Genomic DNA, 14,686 nt, shown 5'->3' with positions numbered 1-14,686 from the left:
TAATGTCTCTAACGCAGTCCCCCAACTCTGCTCACACAGTATAGATAGATGGAGTGGCATTGGAAGTGAAAGAAGACTACATTTTTATTTTAATCATAACTAAAACCAGTTAAAAGAAACATAAATACAGCATGAGAAAATCCTGGTCATTTTAGTGCACCAATACACGAGCTATATACTTAATTTAGGAACCCTCAACAGCGACCATACAAACTGTTAATCATTCATATTAATATGCATAATAAACACCCTCAACAGAACACTCACTAAAATCAAATAAACTATACAAAATCGATTAGTTAATCAGGCAGCAGTAACGGGCCTGATGCACTTTTCTTAAAAATCCTGTAAAACAAAAAAGGATTGTGTATTTTTACTGTACATTTGGTAATTAATCATGTATTCACGCTGTACAAATTATTCCAAAAAGACTTTCGATGGGTTTCCATGCAGCCTTTAAAAACATTTGGAAACTTTGTGTAGCCCAAGTCACCCCATTTTCTCTTTTACAACCAAACATTTGTTTCTAGACTTTTTCCAACATTCTTAAATTCTAATATTTGAACACAAGCAAACCTCAATCACATATACAGGGCAAATCAAAATAACTCAGACAACTTTTGAGTGGTATGTATGCTTTAAGGCCCACAAGGTCAACCGGTAGGGTTGCAAAAAAAGAACGGGGGGGAGAAAAAAAAAGGGGAACTTCGTTGATCACACAAAAACAGTCATCGGCCCCACCCCCCTGGTGTGTTGCTCGCGCTTAGATCTTCTGGACCTTCTCCGCAACGACCACCGGGTTCTCCTTCTTGATCTTGGCCGCGGCGTCCGCGCGGTAGTCGAAGGTGCAGCCGTGCAGGTCCGAGTAGCGGTGCGCGCCGCAGAACACGTGTCCACACCGGCAGTCGAAGCCTGCGAACACACAAAGAGGGTCGGAGGTAGAGCTGGCTGACTTGGCTGAAAGAGTGTATCAACCGTTTGAAGACACTTTGGACGGAAGCATCAGCTAAATGTAAAGATGTGACGTATAGGCGGGAGGAGATCGTGGAACTGCGATGATCAGAAGCACTGTTGTCCGCTCCGCGGTTTTGATGTCAACAATGTGTACGGGTCACATGACACCGGAGACTCGATGCTACAGAGTGGTCTTGGGTGACCTACATTTGTCATGTCGTGGAGCAGCAACTTCTATCCAAAGCATCTTACAGTGAGTGCAGATACATGAAACGAGGGAGATGATCAGGGTTAGACATCTAGGTCGATCAAGCCTCGAGGTTAAGCTGTGGACGTGGGGAGTATCGTTGGTTATGGTAGGAAGGGTAGCGTTGTGGGATAGAGTGAAACAAGGAATCAAGATTTTTTAAAAAGCTGCATATTGGAATCATAATACAATAACTATTAATCATTACCCACAAAGTTGCATTATGTTCATCAGTCACTAGTCAATACTACTGCTGATCTCTCCGTGTATAAACATGTGTGTGGGTGGGCGTGCGTGTGTGTGCGTGCGTGCGTGCGTGCGTGCGTGCGTGCGTGCGTGCGTGCGTGCGTGCGGCCCCTACCTGTAAGGCCCACCTTCTTGCGGCAGTGGTGGCAGCGGTTCCTCTTGGGGGGGGGCTTCTCCTCGCCGTCCTCAGCTGCGGGTGCGGAGCCTTCTGACGCTGAGCGAGGAACATACAATTGCTATCGATATTGATGACAAAGTGATGACAGGGTTTTATAGACAAGGGTCAAGTGTTAAATGCATTTGAAGAGATTGGGAATCCAGAAAGGTCGTCATGTTTAGGCCTGAGGGATACAGGAGGGTTTAGATGGCAGACCAGTTCAGTGAGGTAATGAACTACTTTCAGCGCAGCTAAGGTTGGTCTTTGTAGAGGGCCTAGTGCAGTTAATCAAGACTAAACCACAGCCAAACGCTTTTGAATTGGTCACGTTGTTTTTGTCAAAAAGTCTGTTTCGACAAACGGTGTAAACTTCCCAGGATATGGGAATATGCACTTTGGAAATGTCTCCATCGGATAATGACAATATTGGATTAGTGATGGGTCCCACCCACTTTTGACCTGGCAAAAGTTACTGCTCTTTGCTCAGCATATCCAACTCAAATTTGAGCTCAATACAAATAAGCCGTTCCCGGTAAGGAAAAACATAGTACAAGAGTTCTCGTTACACATAGCATTTTCACTTTTTCAATCGAATTAAACCCAACGCTAGGAAGCAAATGTGTCGACAGACATTTGTATTGGTATCTGATATAACATTTTCATATACAACAAAAATAAAGAAAGCAACAACTTTGAGTGGAAGCTTTCCACTAGCACACCATATACAGAAAAACATAGAAAAGACTAAATGGTGTGGTTCGGACGGGACTCGACCTTCTCTGCCTCTACACCCGTGCCTGCCAGCAGCAGGGTCCTCTACCTTCCTCTTGCCTGCGCGTGAGCCCCGTCCCTGGGAGGGGTTGCTCTCCAGCTGTGCTGTTCCCTGGCTGCTGGGACCTGTCCCCACAGAGCTACATGCTGCTGCTGCTGCTGCTATACTTCCCTCCCTTAGCTCAGGGCAGCTGGGACCCAGGCGCGCACAAGGAAAGAAGGGGGAATATGGACGTCCACGCAACGGGGTATTTGAGCCTGGCTACAAGATTGCTGGTAAATGGTTAGGAGGTCATTTGGGGTGACAGCAGCAAGGTGAAGTGGATTTGTTTTGCATTATCTGTTCTGGAGCACACTTATGCTCCAACCAACTGTTTTTCCGCCACGGATTGGACAAATTTGAACCGAGCAGAACTGTAACGCAGGTCCCACACCAGACAAGCCCCTTTTGCGCTGCGTCGCATAGTAGAGAGGACAATGCTCATCAGAGGATTTGGTTTAGTTCTGTGTGGAATAAAACGGGTGGCAGTCTTGCCGTACCAGACGATCTGAGATCTCGCCCCTTGTCTGGGATTTTTTTGTTGTTGCTTTAAATGTGGTTATACGTCTTATATGAAGGTGGACATGGTAATCTATGCCGTTTTGTCACCATTACCAAAATAAGACCGTATGTGACAGAAAACATTGTTTTTTGTCTCCCCGATACACTAAGTGAGTATTCATCCAAAGCAGGTAACAGGGTTTTTTGTATCGCTAAGTATAAACTATATACTGGGGGGAGGTGTAACTCATCTACGTCATGACCTAGGGACACCTGCGGGGTGTGTGGAGCTCGTTCTAGACAGCCGTTGATTGTGATGATCGTGTCCGAGAAAGGGTTATGCTTCCCGGACACCAATAGTATAAAGCTACGTTGTATGTGTGGAATGAGGGTTTAGCTCCTCAGTATTATTATGTGTGGCGAGTTTCATACCTACCCTCACTCATAACAATGCTCATACACAACAACGGCACTGAAAAAGGATCAAAAGGTTGACATGGGTCATAACACACCCCGCACGTTCCTAGAACCCTCCATTTTCTCCATAAATCTCCTAATGTTCAAATTCCAGATAAAACAGTGGACTAATTTGCTCTTTAAAGATTTCAACTTACTTTGTATTTGTAACCAAGACCCCAAGACGTACAACAGTGTTTACAAGCACACACACAACCTCTGCACGTCACACCCCACCCTAAAGACTGCTGATTGGTTCCGCAAGGCAGGTTTTTTAACCCTTATTGTTCCCAGTTTTAGCAACAAGACCTTTGGAGATTATACCCGTCTCTAGTTGAGATAAGTGGTTAGATACGCTCTGAGCACAGGGCGCCTGCCCTGGTAGCTCAACGGGTAGAGTTCGTACCATTAAGGCTAAGTCCTTATGGCAGCGACCCGGGTTTGATTCCTTAACCATGGTCCCATGCCCTCCCCTCTCTCTCTCTCTCTCTCGCCCATATCTTCCTGTCTAACACACTGTATTTTCATGAATTAGGTCATTCGTGAATTGGAGGTTTGTGTGACATTCTGTGACGGTAGACAGCGTGCTCAGTGTGGGACCCCCTTGAAATCAACTAGCAGATACAATGACAACAATGCTGCGAGGGCTTTTAAAAGAGTGACTTGATTTGATTTGAGTATTGGCTAGCATTAGCGGGTATTTGAGTGTTAATCAGTCCCTCCAGAAAAATGCGGCGTTTTTTTGTGACTGTTGTGGCAAAATATCCTTGATTATGCGGCACGTTTTCTTAAAAAATGCGATGAAATGTGCACTATTTATGCATTTTTATGCGATGAAATTGTTGGAACGAAAAATTCAGCTTTTCGATGACGTTCACGTCGCGTAATTACGTCACTTCATAACGTTCCCATGGCAACAGGGGGAAATTGCTGCTCTTGTGTGAAATCAACGCAACATTTTTTAACTTTCTGCTAAAATATATGTGACTTTTTCGCAACGAAAATGAAGGGATTATGAACTCATGCAAGCTCTGCATATTTTGCGCGGAAATCTGCAATTTATGCGGTGAAAGTGCGGAATATTTGAAAAAATGCGGCCCCCGCACATGCAGACCCTGGCTGATTATGCTTTGAATTATGCAATCGCAGTATCGCGTTTTTCTGGAGGGACTGGCTAATGCTGTTTGTTATCTATACATTTAAGCTTGGGGGGTAGGCCTGTGGTTAAACAGGAGACAGAGGTCCAGAACACGTGTACGTACACACAAGCATACACCAATCAAAACAAACAAAAAACATACTTGTACTGATTACGTCGTCCGTATCGGGGATGGCTTTAGCCGCTGGGCTGCTTTCGTCCTCTTCCGAGGGGGCGTTGCAGGTTGTGGTTACGTTACTGAAACACACACCAAACAAGGAAGAGCACGACTGGAGTTAACAAACAAGATGTTTCCTTGGGAGTTTCACAACAATACCAACATCTGGTTCTATATAGATAAGAGAGTAGTTGATAATGGAAACACAGGGAGGATTACGGATCCCACTGGTTACATGATGTGCTGTGCGATTTTAAAAAAAATTAAAAATGTTGACGAATTATTGGATGTGAACCCATCTTTTACAGATGTTTTAAATTAACCATCCCTGTGAGTGCCTTGGATCAACGAAGCGATCCACTTAGTTCTGGCTCAGGCCAGAATCAAGAGAATTGTCTCACGGCACAGTGAAAAGCATTAGATCACTGGAGTATGTGAGGTTATGCATCTGGCTGTAAAAAAAAAAGAACTTTTATAAGTCAAAACAAAAATATAGTTCCATCTTTTCACACACACACACACACACACACACACACACACACACACACACACACACACACACACACACACACACACACACACACACACACACACACACACACACACACACACACACACACACACACACACAAAGGAAGAAGGGCACCGAAACATTTCCTCAGACCCCCTTATCACAGCGTTCAGCAGCCGAATGTGCCAAGAGGGTAACATAAATAGCTCGATACTCCCACCAGAGCAGAGTTACGAAGTAACAGAGGTACGGCCAACTACAGAGACCGATAGAAAAACAGACAGACAGACAGTCATCCAGAAACAGAAGCTTCACCATGGTCAGGCTTAGTACCTGCTCTGTCCAGATTGTGTGTCTGCGTGCGCTGTGCCGACAGGCGAGGGTATACTGGCGGTCTGGCTCTGTGATAGAAACGAATCAACTGTACTGCTGGCGGCCGAGGACGAATCTGAAACGACAACAGAACACATTTCATTCCGCAGTCACTGCCTGTAGGCCGCGTGATCGGTGGGCTGAGTTATTGCGAGGGTTGCTCACACATGTATAGGTAAGATTATACGTGCGTGTTGACTAGCTACTGTGGGTGTGCTTTGGTTCTCTATTTCGACCCAGGAGGTTAAATTAAGCTTTACCCTAGCAGCAAGGATAAAGTCTTCGCATGGCAACCCTTGGACTAAACCTTTCAGTTTAGTACAAAATATTTAAATGACCAAATATTTGTTATCTTAACCAAGGGAAATAAGACCATCATTTTGTAAACGCTGGACAATTTCCCCCCCCCAAAGAATGATTGATGATCTAGTGCATAATATCTAGTAGTATCTAGCATGATCCTTTATCCAACAGTCATAACTAAATTTAATACGTTTTTTTTTCTTTACACAGGGACAAAATGTCCACTAAAAGTAAGTGGATCCGCCATCTCAATTGATTAACGAGTATGTGGAAGCAGAGGGCAGAGCAGTTTGCCTTGGATGAGGTCATATCTCAGCCAATGTTTTATTATCATTGAATATAAAATAGATAACCTCCGGAAAACAACGTTGATATATTTCATTCCACAATGGTACTCAATGGATGAGCTTATTTATGAGTCTACTAGAGTACACTCTTCTCTAGGAAACGGTTTCATCGGGCGGAGACACGACAGGTATTGAGCGGTCGTCCCCCACCTGGTGGACCACCCCGCCCATTTTGCCTCTGGAGGAAGTCTTTGTAGCACACAGAACACATGCCGTTGTTCCGCGGGTTGGCGTAGAAACCGCAGCCGGTGGTGCAGAGCATGGGCCCCTGGCTCTGGTTGGTTTCCTGGGCCATGTCCCTCCTGCGGACACAGAACAGAACAGCAATCAGTAACGCTGCGCTGATTGCACGGCACAAAAGGGTTTTTGGGACATTTGATAGACGTAATAATTAGTCCCATGCATGTGTCAATATAAAAAAAATCCTACTGTTTAGAAAAAAACAATAACAATTATCCCGTCAAAGGTTGCTAATGATTGCCAGCATTGGTCAGAAATATAGAAAATCGTTGCATCCGGGCCATTCCACCTCCTCCTATCCCCTGAAGACAGGTGCCAGAGAGCCGACATTAGGAACATGAAGAGAAGATCTGATGACAATACTTGATTGTATCGGTTAAAATGTAATCTAGCTTTGCTGCAGAGGCCAAACTGAGCCAAACCATTCTACGGTCACCTGATGAGCTGTGAAACCGAAATTTGATTTTAAGAGTGGATGTGTGGGGAAACAAAACAAAACAAAAATAATCCTTTGTTTATATACACACCCTGGCAGTGACAAGGAAAAAACGTGGTTAACATTCCATGCAGTAACAAGGACAATTCAGTGTTCATGTGGAATGTGTTATGAGGAGATGGAAATTTGAAATTCCTAGTGTCATTTGGTGAACTACATACACAGAGGGTGAGGTCATGTTCATGGGTAACATATGTATGGATTTTACCATACATTAGAATGTATACATCGACAGATAGCATCAGTATTTTATCCGGAATCAGCCTTGATAGTATTTTCCTCAGTGGCTTCCCTAGACCTAGGTCAATGTTATTTTTCAAACCAAACAATACACAGAAACACACGTTGAGATTCTACAGATATTGTTTACGTGGAAATGTTAAGTTATTCGACCAATTACTGGAAGTTGATTACATTTAAGAGTTTGAATGTTGGGTGTCGCTGCAAACACCCGAGAAGACTGACATCAAATCACTGTCACCGGTAAGTAATGGGATTCTGCCCACTACACTCCTCCAGGGAGACGTTGTAAAGCTTGTTGTAAAGCTTGTTGCGCGACGTTTAAAACAGCGAAACAACATCTGATTCCTATCAACCAAACTCAATCAACCGCTTTAATCACAGGGACACAAGTTTATCATATCACTCTACAATGACAACCAACCCACTGCCATTTCCTGCTTCAACAACCCTCTTTTGTCCTGATAAAAGCTTCACGGATCGCAAAAGCCCCAAGAAAACGAAGCGAGTTAAATGTTCCCTGAAATACAAAACGCGTCAAAGTTACACATTGTCACACACCGAAACTTTTGACTTCCACCAACCTCGATTATTGTGCAAAATCCCCTCTCCTCTTTCCTCCTCAGTCTCTAGCAGATAACACCCACCATCCTATGTCCGGAGCCACAGCGCAATAACACATCACACGCTGCCATTGGCTGCCTGCTCCCCAGACCACACCCCTACCACCCGCTCATTGCGTGAGTGGCCCGTCAATCATTGCGTTTTATCTCCTCTAGTAGTCAACAGCCGGTTCGATTCTAGCCTACTTGAAGGGGGAAGGGGGGAAAGTCCAAAGCCCACGGTCCGATGACAGCTGAGGGACAACCAGCCGGGCAATACAAGACCAGATCTAGGAACTCATCTACAGTTACTTTACTAGTGTCATGCTTAGCCGGACTACAACTGCTACTTATTTTTACATATATTTATTTTTTCCCTTATCTTTATTTACTCTATCTTTTATTGTTGCTGGTATGTGGCTGTTGAGGAACCAAGCCTAATAATGTTACTCTTGTGTACTTGTATAATAAGATCATGTAAAAATGATTCTGATTCGGAACATAAAAAACATAAAGCTAGGAGTAAATACACTCCTGTTTGACTGTGTCATCATCACCCGGTCGGGTGAGCAAAGCGTTTCCTACATCAGATGAACTACATAGGATTTGAAACCAACCACTAACACGTCTCCAACGCAATAAGAGTGATATAGTACATGAAACGGCCATTCTATACCATGAATAACATTTATATGTATAAAGAACTCTCCCGGATTTGCATTGACTTAATGTGTTCAGACAGCCTTACCCTGTTTTATTCGGCCAGCCGGTCTTCTCAAACTTTTCTCGTGATCTGAAACGGGAATTGAAGGCCAACGTATCTAGTTACAAATAAATGATCCTTGTCATAAATGTATCTGGTCCCTTCTATCCTTAACGAACTCTGTTTAGGGAAGGGAGTGATAATACAAATAAGCAAGAGTAGCGATCTAATCCCTTTAACTCTCCTCGCCTCGTCGGACTCGGAAGACAAACTAATCTCCTAGTTCAAATTAAAACTACACATTCAGAGCGCTTCCGGTGCGCGTGTGACATCACGCAGACATGCGCAGTAGCGCTGCTGCTTGACAGCTGTGTGTTGCCCGAGTTGTGAATCATTGACTTCTTGGGTTGGTGAAAACGCAAAGAAATGCAAAGTCTAAATTAAGCTTTTAAAGGTTTTTTTGGCCCTTAGAACGCCGCAGTGCAAGAGGTTGTCCTGAACTCATGGCAAGGATGGCTGCCCTGCGTGCAGCCAAACAGGCTCTTAGGAGGGACATCAAGCAGCGTGTTGCAGCGCTTAGTGAGCAAGAAAAACAACGACAGTCTAAAGTAGTTTCGCAAAAGGTAAGTTTCGCAAAACAGTTCGTGGCTTTTTTTGGAAATTCCACGTCACATCCAGTTGGAAGCATGCATTCACGCTTGTAACCGATGCGACATGCAAACATTATGTAGCATATTATTCGATATCATGTATATTATTGTGTATATAATTCCTGTACAATTATTAAACTGCCACCTGTTGCAAGTGATATTCTCCTCTATCTCACATCACCTTCCAGCTGTTTGACCACCCCAAATATGCGAGCTGTGATCGGATCGCGGTGTTCCTCAGCATGCACGACGAGGTGCGCACGGAGGAAATCCTCCAGGACCTCTTCGCCCAGGGCAAGACCTGCTTCATCCCCAAGTACCAGTCCACGGCTAGCAACCACATGGACATGCTGCGACTGCACAGCATGCAGGACATGGAGACGCTGCCCCTGACGTCCTGGAACATCAAGCAGCCCTCTGACGACGACTTCACCCGGGAGGAAGCCCTGGCTACAGGTGCACACCTTGACACACACCTCGACACTCCGGGAGCCGGGGATCGAACTAGCAACCTCCAAGTCACCAAATAATCGCTCTACAACCATCTCTTCTGCTGTACCCATGTTTACATGCATGTGTTGTACATTTAACTGACCTATTTAACCAACCTTGGTGGATGCATGGGAAACTGAGTTACCCCCTAACCCAGTTGAGGTCAGGGTTTGTGTGTGCATGTAAATGCACTAAATGCACCAACAGTGATGTTAAACACATAACATGTGTATAACAGGTTAGAGGTTATCATTTGTGGTCATTCAAATTATACATTAAAGGAAAAAGCAAAGGTAATCTCGAAGTTTAATACATTTATATGTTTAACAGCCTATTCAAGAAATAGAAAAGTGAGGCTTAGAAGAACAAAACCACTGTACAGAGAACATACACAGGGTAGCCATAGGAATCAGTATTTTTCTTTAAGGTTTTAAATAAGACATGTGCGCCTTATCACGTGGAGACTACCGTACAAATTACATAAATAAAAGATGCATGAAAAGTCTTATCAGAATGTTATGTGTTTAAACTGGTAGACACCAAATGTGAATATGCATGGAGTACTTACCACGGCTTATCTTTCACTCTAGAAATGCCTGATTGTGTTTGTACTTCAGTGGAGCAAGCCTGCTTTTGGATATACTCAGCCTGGGGACTGGGGGTAAAGGTGTGGCTCCTATCTCCATTTTACAGACCTGTTGTTGATGCCTACTTAAGGAGGCGACCCTTTTAAAGGACTACTAGTTTGAGTTTACTAGTTTATTTTAGTTACGTTTCTTTCTTTGGCAAAGCACAGTGTGAGCGTGAGCGGTGTGCTCTTATGCTCTAATTATTGCCCTCTGGTCAGTTTTTGCCTTTAGTTTGTTTAACACAATTTACGTAAAAGGCAATGCAAAACGTGACCACTAGATGGCGACATTGCACTGGAGCTGACTTGAAGATGGAGTTGAGCGCAACGGAGGGCATGTTAATTTATTTCTCGGTTTGCTAAGGGCTGGCAATTAGTTTATAAAGAGGGACGAAGTTTAATATATCGAAATTGATATATGCAAATCGGTGTGTAATGTCATGTAAATGAGAAACCTAGCCTAAAATTTCAAGGGAAATTACAAATGTCTGTCACCCGGCATAGGGCCATCCAGAACATTTAAACCTTTTTATACAGAGAGAAAAATTGAATCATGCTTTACGATGTATTAGATTAAGGTTCGAATTGGCTATTCAATTATTCAACACACACCTTTATCCAAAGCGATTCAGTCTGAGCTTTGGATAAAGGCATATCCCCTTGATGGAGGTGGGCGGGTAGGGGCCAGGGCCAGGCGTGTGGCTGAAGTATGCCTACAGGCAGAACACCTTTCGGGGGTCTACTTGACCATGCTCCTGCACTCATTCCCCCCCCCCGATGAGGTCTAGTGTTTGGTAATCATCTGATCTCTGGGTAAACGGTCTCGTTGGTCCCGGGCTGACAGGGTTTCACAGCTCATCATTGTCTCTTTTGCGTGCCTTTTTATCAAAGGATTTGTGATGAAGCGCAACGGGACACAAATTAGTCAAGTGAGGAGTTCATTTTGCGATTACCCTTGGAGAATTACTTTAAACCGCAGCATTTATGCATTTATGCTGTCACATTTTCAGAAGTCTAACGGTTGGCGCAGATGATCTCAAGTGATAAATGATCTTGATTGATGTGAAAGTGAATAATACCCATGATGCATGGTGACAAACCCATTCAACAGCCTCTTTGGGACAATGCAGAATGTCACTTGCAAAGGAATCTGATATCTATTGCCCACCTATGATCTTGATCAAAGACGGGTTCATACAACCAATCGGAGACACACTGGCAATCAATTTGTAAGATTTTCTCGGTAGCAAGCAAACCAGATATCTCAACAGACAGAAATAAGCCTACTGAATTGATAACTAGGCAATAAACGCGAGAACAATGCCGGGGAATTAACGAAGATGTTGTCTTGCAATGGAGTTATTGTGGTGATTCACATGCACCCGATGGTTTCATGTTTAAAGATCCCATTTTACATTAAATATGCATATGCTTTGTGGCACATCATATAGTGATCGGGAATTGGGGGCTGGATAGTTTTGTGTGTTTGACTCCTGGCTGAAAGGTTCCTGATTTGAACCTCTAGATCTGCCCCGTAGGCATCCTACCGAGATGCCTTGACCCTACCTGCTCCTTAATGGCATTTATCTGTGGTGGCCTTGGATAAAAGTGTATGTTAAACAAACAGCCATAATAAATAAATGGTAAACGGACCGCATTTATATAGTGCTTTTTAACCAGTGGCCACTCACAGCGCTTCAATACAAATGCATTACGGCACCGCAGTATTGCGATGCATTATTGGAAACTCTCAAGCCCATCAATGTTTCCGACCACCAAAGTACCAATGCACTGTACTCTGTTCTCTGTTGTTGTCCTTCCAGGGGGCCTGGACCTGATCCTGATGCCCGGCTTGGGCTTCGACCGGGCTGGGAACCGTCTGGGCCGAGGGAAGGGCTTCTACGACAGCTACCTGGAGCGCTGCATGCGCCACGCCCGGGGGAAGCCCTACACCGTGGCCCTGGCCTTCAAGGAGCAGCTCTGCCCGGACATCCCTGTGGACGACAACGACGTGCTCATCGACGAGGTCCTGTACGAGGACCTGGAGTAGGTCTCTGGGCGGATGAGAAGCTAACTAGCTCGCTGAATGCTAGCGTAATAACTAGCATCAGTATGTTTGGCTCATGACGGTTCACTGGGGAAGAGTCCTGTACTAAAGCATTGCCAGCCTCTCTTCTTGGATGGAATCACAGGCGCTTAAAGGCTGTGTTTGTTACACGGCACAGAAAATCTCCTTGGCGTTTGTATTAATTGGGAAGGAATGTGAATATGTACAACTGACTATATTTAGAATTCTTAATGAGTTTTTTTCTAAAAACTAATTTTCTACAGTGTACAAAATATTATCCAAATAAATTAGTTTTGGAGTGGATTTGAATGTGTGTTTCCAATGCTTTCCCCTGCTTCACATACCTGGAAGAAAATAGCTTGAAAATATATGAAAGTATACTTTAGTATAGTAAGCACAACATAAACAGGAGTAGACAGACAGAAACACAAGAGCCACCAAACAATGGTATGTTATACATTGGTCATTTCAAGTCATCTTCATTTTTCTTTAGAAAATCACAGACAAACTCTGTGAAGTGTGTCTAAAGTAAATATACTACTTCTCAATGATGAACATTAGTTTATTAAACATGGAGGAAAATATCATTGAATCGTTAAGAGACGTGTGTTCTCAATGGATCACCAATAACTTAATGTCAAGTCGAGACATCCATCGGAATCTAAAGAGTGACTCCACTCAAAATCAAGCTCAATGGGGTGGAGAGCTCATGGGTCTTAGTTGACGAATGGATCGCTTCACATGACCACACTGACAAAATAGCCTCTGTCCAGACCCTCACAACCACGACCCTTTTGACGTCTTATCATTTACATTTAGGGTATTAAGCCGAAGTGGATGATTTTATGAGGATTCTCATTGGATTTCATATGCGTGTCTTCTTTAATACGTTGTAACTTTTAGCCTAAAAATGTTTATTTCCACACCTTCTTTGTACAGTAGGCCTTTGTCTCGGTTTAACAGATACTTGATTTCAAACTTATAGCCAGAAAGGAGCCTATATGCATAAATCCAAAGCCAGCACAGTAAACTATTAGTATTACATAGGGATGTATGTATAATGATTTTTATTTATCTACTCTTAAGTATGGATGAGTTGTAAGAAAATATAATTGCAAGATTTAGCAAGTTGTAACTTCAAAGTCCCCATAGCTTTGACCCATCCCGCCGAAACGTCTTATGTGGTTATGGGATATAAATGGCTGCCGCCACTGCCATTATGTAAGAGCATCTTTAAGCAACTTGTTATTAGCATGCTAACTGCATTATCTCCATGGATTATTCATTTGCTTTGCTTTCCCCCGAAAAAAACACAGGCCAGCTTTGCAATTAGCCCCTCTTTGTTCTGAGTAGTTAGATGTAACAACAATTCCCCGTGTATCGGCTGTGCTTATCCAACAGTGCTACTTGTCAGAAGCATTGCAGTATGACAATCAGGCACGGCAGATGGGTTATTACCATATGTAGGGTGAGGCAGGCAACCATTGTGTTGCATGTTTGTGTGTGTGTGTGTGCGTGTGTGTGTGTGTTTTATGTCCCTACCTATATCTCTCTTTCCCCATCTTCAATCTTGGCAGTTTTACTACCACAACGTGTATGATGCCAACTTTAAGCATCAAGTTCGAATCCCAACCACATGCACTCACACACACACACGCACACACACACACACACACACACACACAAAAACACACTCCTCAGTGTGTATGAGTCTACCATGACCGTTTCTACCCCCTGTATCCTCTCCTCCTCCTCACCCCTTTTTGCATTATTATTTTGGTTTGTTCTCCTTCTCCCTGCGAGCTGATAATGCTGGCTGCTTAATCACAGACAGCCGCAGCCCGCGGATGATTAATTAAAGAAATGAAATCTGTTGGGGTTGCCAGATCTGCCAGAAACCCAGCATGGCTGCTCATCCCTCTTAGAAACTCACACACACAAACATGTACACACATGCACGCATGCACACACACGCAAATGTGCATGCACCCACACACAAAGGCACACGCACACACACACATGCATGCAAACACGCAAAGACACAGAAATACACTCACGCACGATAAGAAACACATGCAGACTGACTCCATCTCTCTCTCCCACACCCTCTCTCTCGCTCCGTCTCTCTCTCTCTCTCTCTCTCTCTCTCTCTCTCTCTCTCTCTCTCTCTCTCTCTCTCTCTCTCTCTCTCTTTCTGTCTCTGTCTCTGTCTCTGTCTCTGTCTCTTTCTCTCTCTCTGTCCCCCTCTCTCTCTCTCTCTCTCCCACACCCTCTCTCTCGCTCCGTCTCTCTCTCTCTCTCTCTCTCTCTCTCTCTCTCTCTCTCTCTCTCTTTCTCTCTCTCTCT

The 14,686-nt window shown here is 44.0% G+C and overlaps 2 protein-coding genes across 3 annotated transcripts; one reads left to right on the top strand and one right to left on the bottom strand.

The window, feature by feature from the left end:
* Positions 1–59: 59 nt before the first annotated feature.
* Positions 60–8,833, bottom strand: zfand6 (zinc finger, AN1-type domain 6). 2 transcript variants are annotated; one of them, XM_030376449.1, is made up of 6 exons: positions 8,548–8,833; positions 6,372–6,523; positions 5,533–5,647; positions 4,674–4,768; positions 1,563–1,661; positions 60–912 (listed from the first exon to the last, which is right to left on the bottom strand). In XM_030376449.1, the coding sequence occupies exons 2-6, from the start codon at positions 6,514–6,516 to the stop codon at positions 764–766; spliced, it is 603 nt and encodes a 200-aa protein (XP_030232309.1). In that variant the 5' UTR covers positions 6,517–6,523; positions 8,548–8,833; the 3' UTR covers positions 60–763. The 2 variants fall into 2 exon arrangements, with proteins under 2 accessions (XP_030232309.1, XP_030232311.1); XM_030376451.1 differs by lacking the exon at positions 8,548–8,833 and adding an exon at positions 7,782–7,917.
* A 9-nt stretch (positions 8,834–8,842) lies between these two features.
* Positions 8,843–12,643, top strand: mthfs (5,10-methenyltetrahydrofolate synthetase (5-formyltetrahydrofolate cyclo-ligase)). Its single transcript, XM_030376448.1, has 3 exons — positions 8,843–9,125; positions 9,341–9,608; positions 12,096–12,643. The coding sequence occupies exons 1-3, from the start codon at positions 9,006–9,008 to the stop codon at positions 12,320–12,322; spliced, it is 615 nt and encodes a 204-aa protein (XP_030232308.1). The 5' UTR covers positions 8,843–9,005; the 3' UTR covers positions 12,323–12,643.
* The last annotated feature ends 2,043 nt before the right edge of the window (positions 12,644–14,686 follow it).

This window comes from Gadus morhua, chromosome 14, assembly GCF_902167405.1.
Source record: "Gadus morhua chromosome 14, gadMor3.0, whole genome shotgun sequence".
NCBI lineage: Eukaryota > Metazoa > Chordata > Actinopteri > Gadiformes > Gadidae > Gadus > Gadus morhua.
Note: the sequence above shows the minus strand (reverse complement) of the source record. Positions and strands in the feature narration are given on the sequence as shown.

Bases quoted from the DNA above. Each gene is read 5' to 3' on its own strand.
- mthfs (XM_030376448.1), top strand. From the start codon at position 9,006: ATGGCAAGGATGGCTGCCCTGCGTGCAGCCAAACAGGCTCTTAGGAGG. The intron at 9,126-9,340 runs GTAAGTTTCGCA...ATCACCTTCCAG, and splicing joins CTAAAGTAGTTTCGCAAAAG to CTGTTTGACCACCCCAAATA. The intron at 9,609-12,095 runs GTGCACACCTTG...TTGTCCTTCCAG, and splicing joins GGAGGAAGCCCTGGCTACAG to GGGGCCTGGACCTGATCCTG.
- zfand6 (XM_030376449.1), bottom strand. From the start codon at position 6,516: ATGGCCCAGGAAACCAACCAGAGCCAGGGGCCCATGCTCTGCACCACC. The intron at 5,648-6,371 runs GTGGGGGACGAC...TTGTCGTTTCAG, and splicing joins TGGGCGGGGTGGTCCACCAG to ATTCGTCCTCGGCCGCCAGC. The intron at 4,769-5,532 runs GTACTAAGCCTG...TGTGTGTTTCAG, and splicing joins ACACAATCTGGACAGAGCAG to TAACGTAACCACAACCTGCA.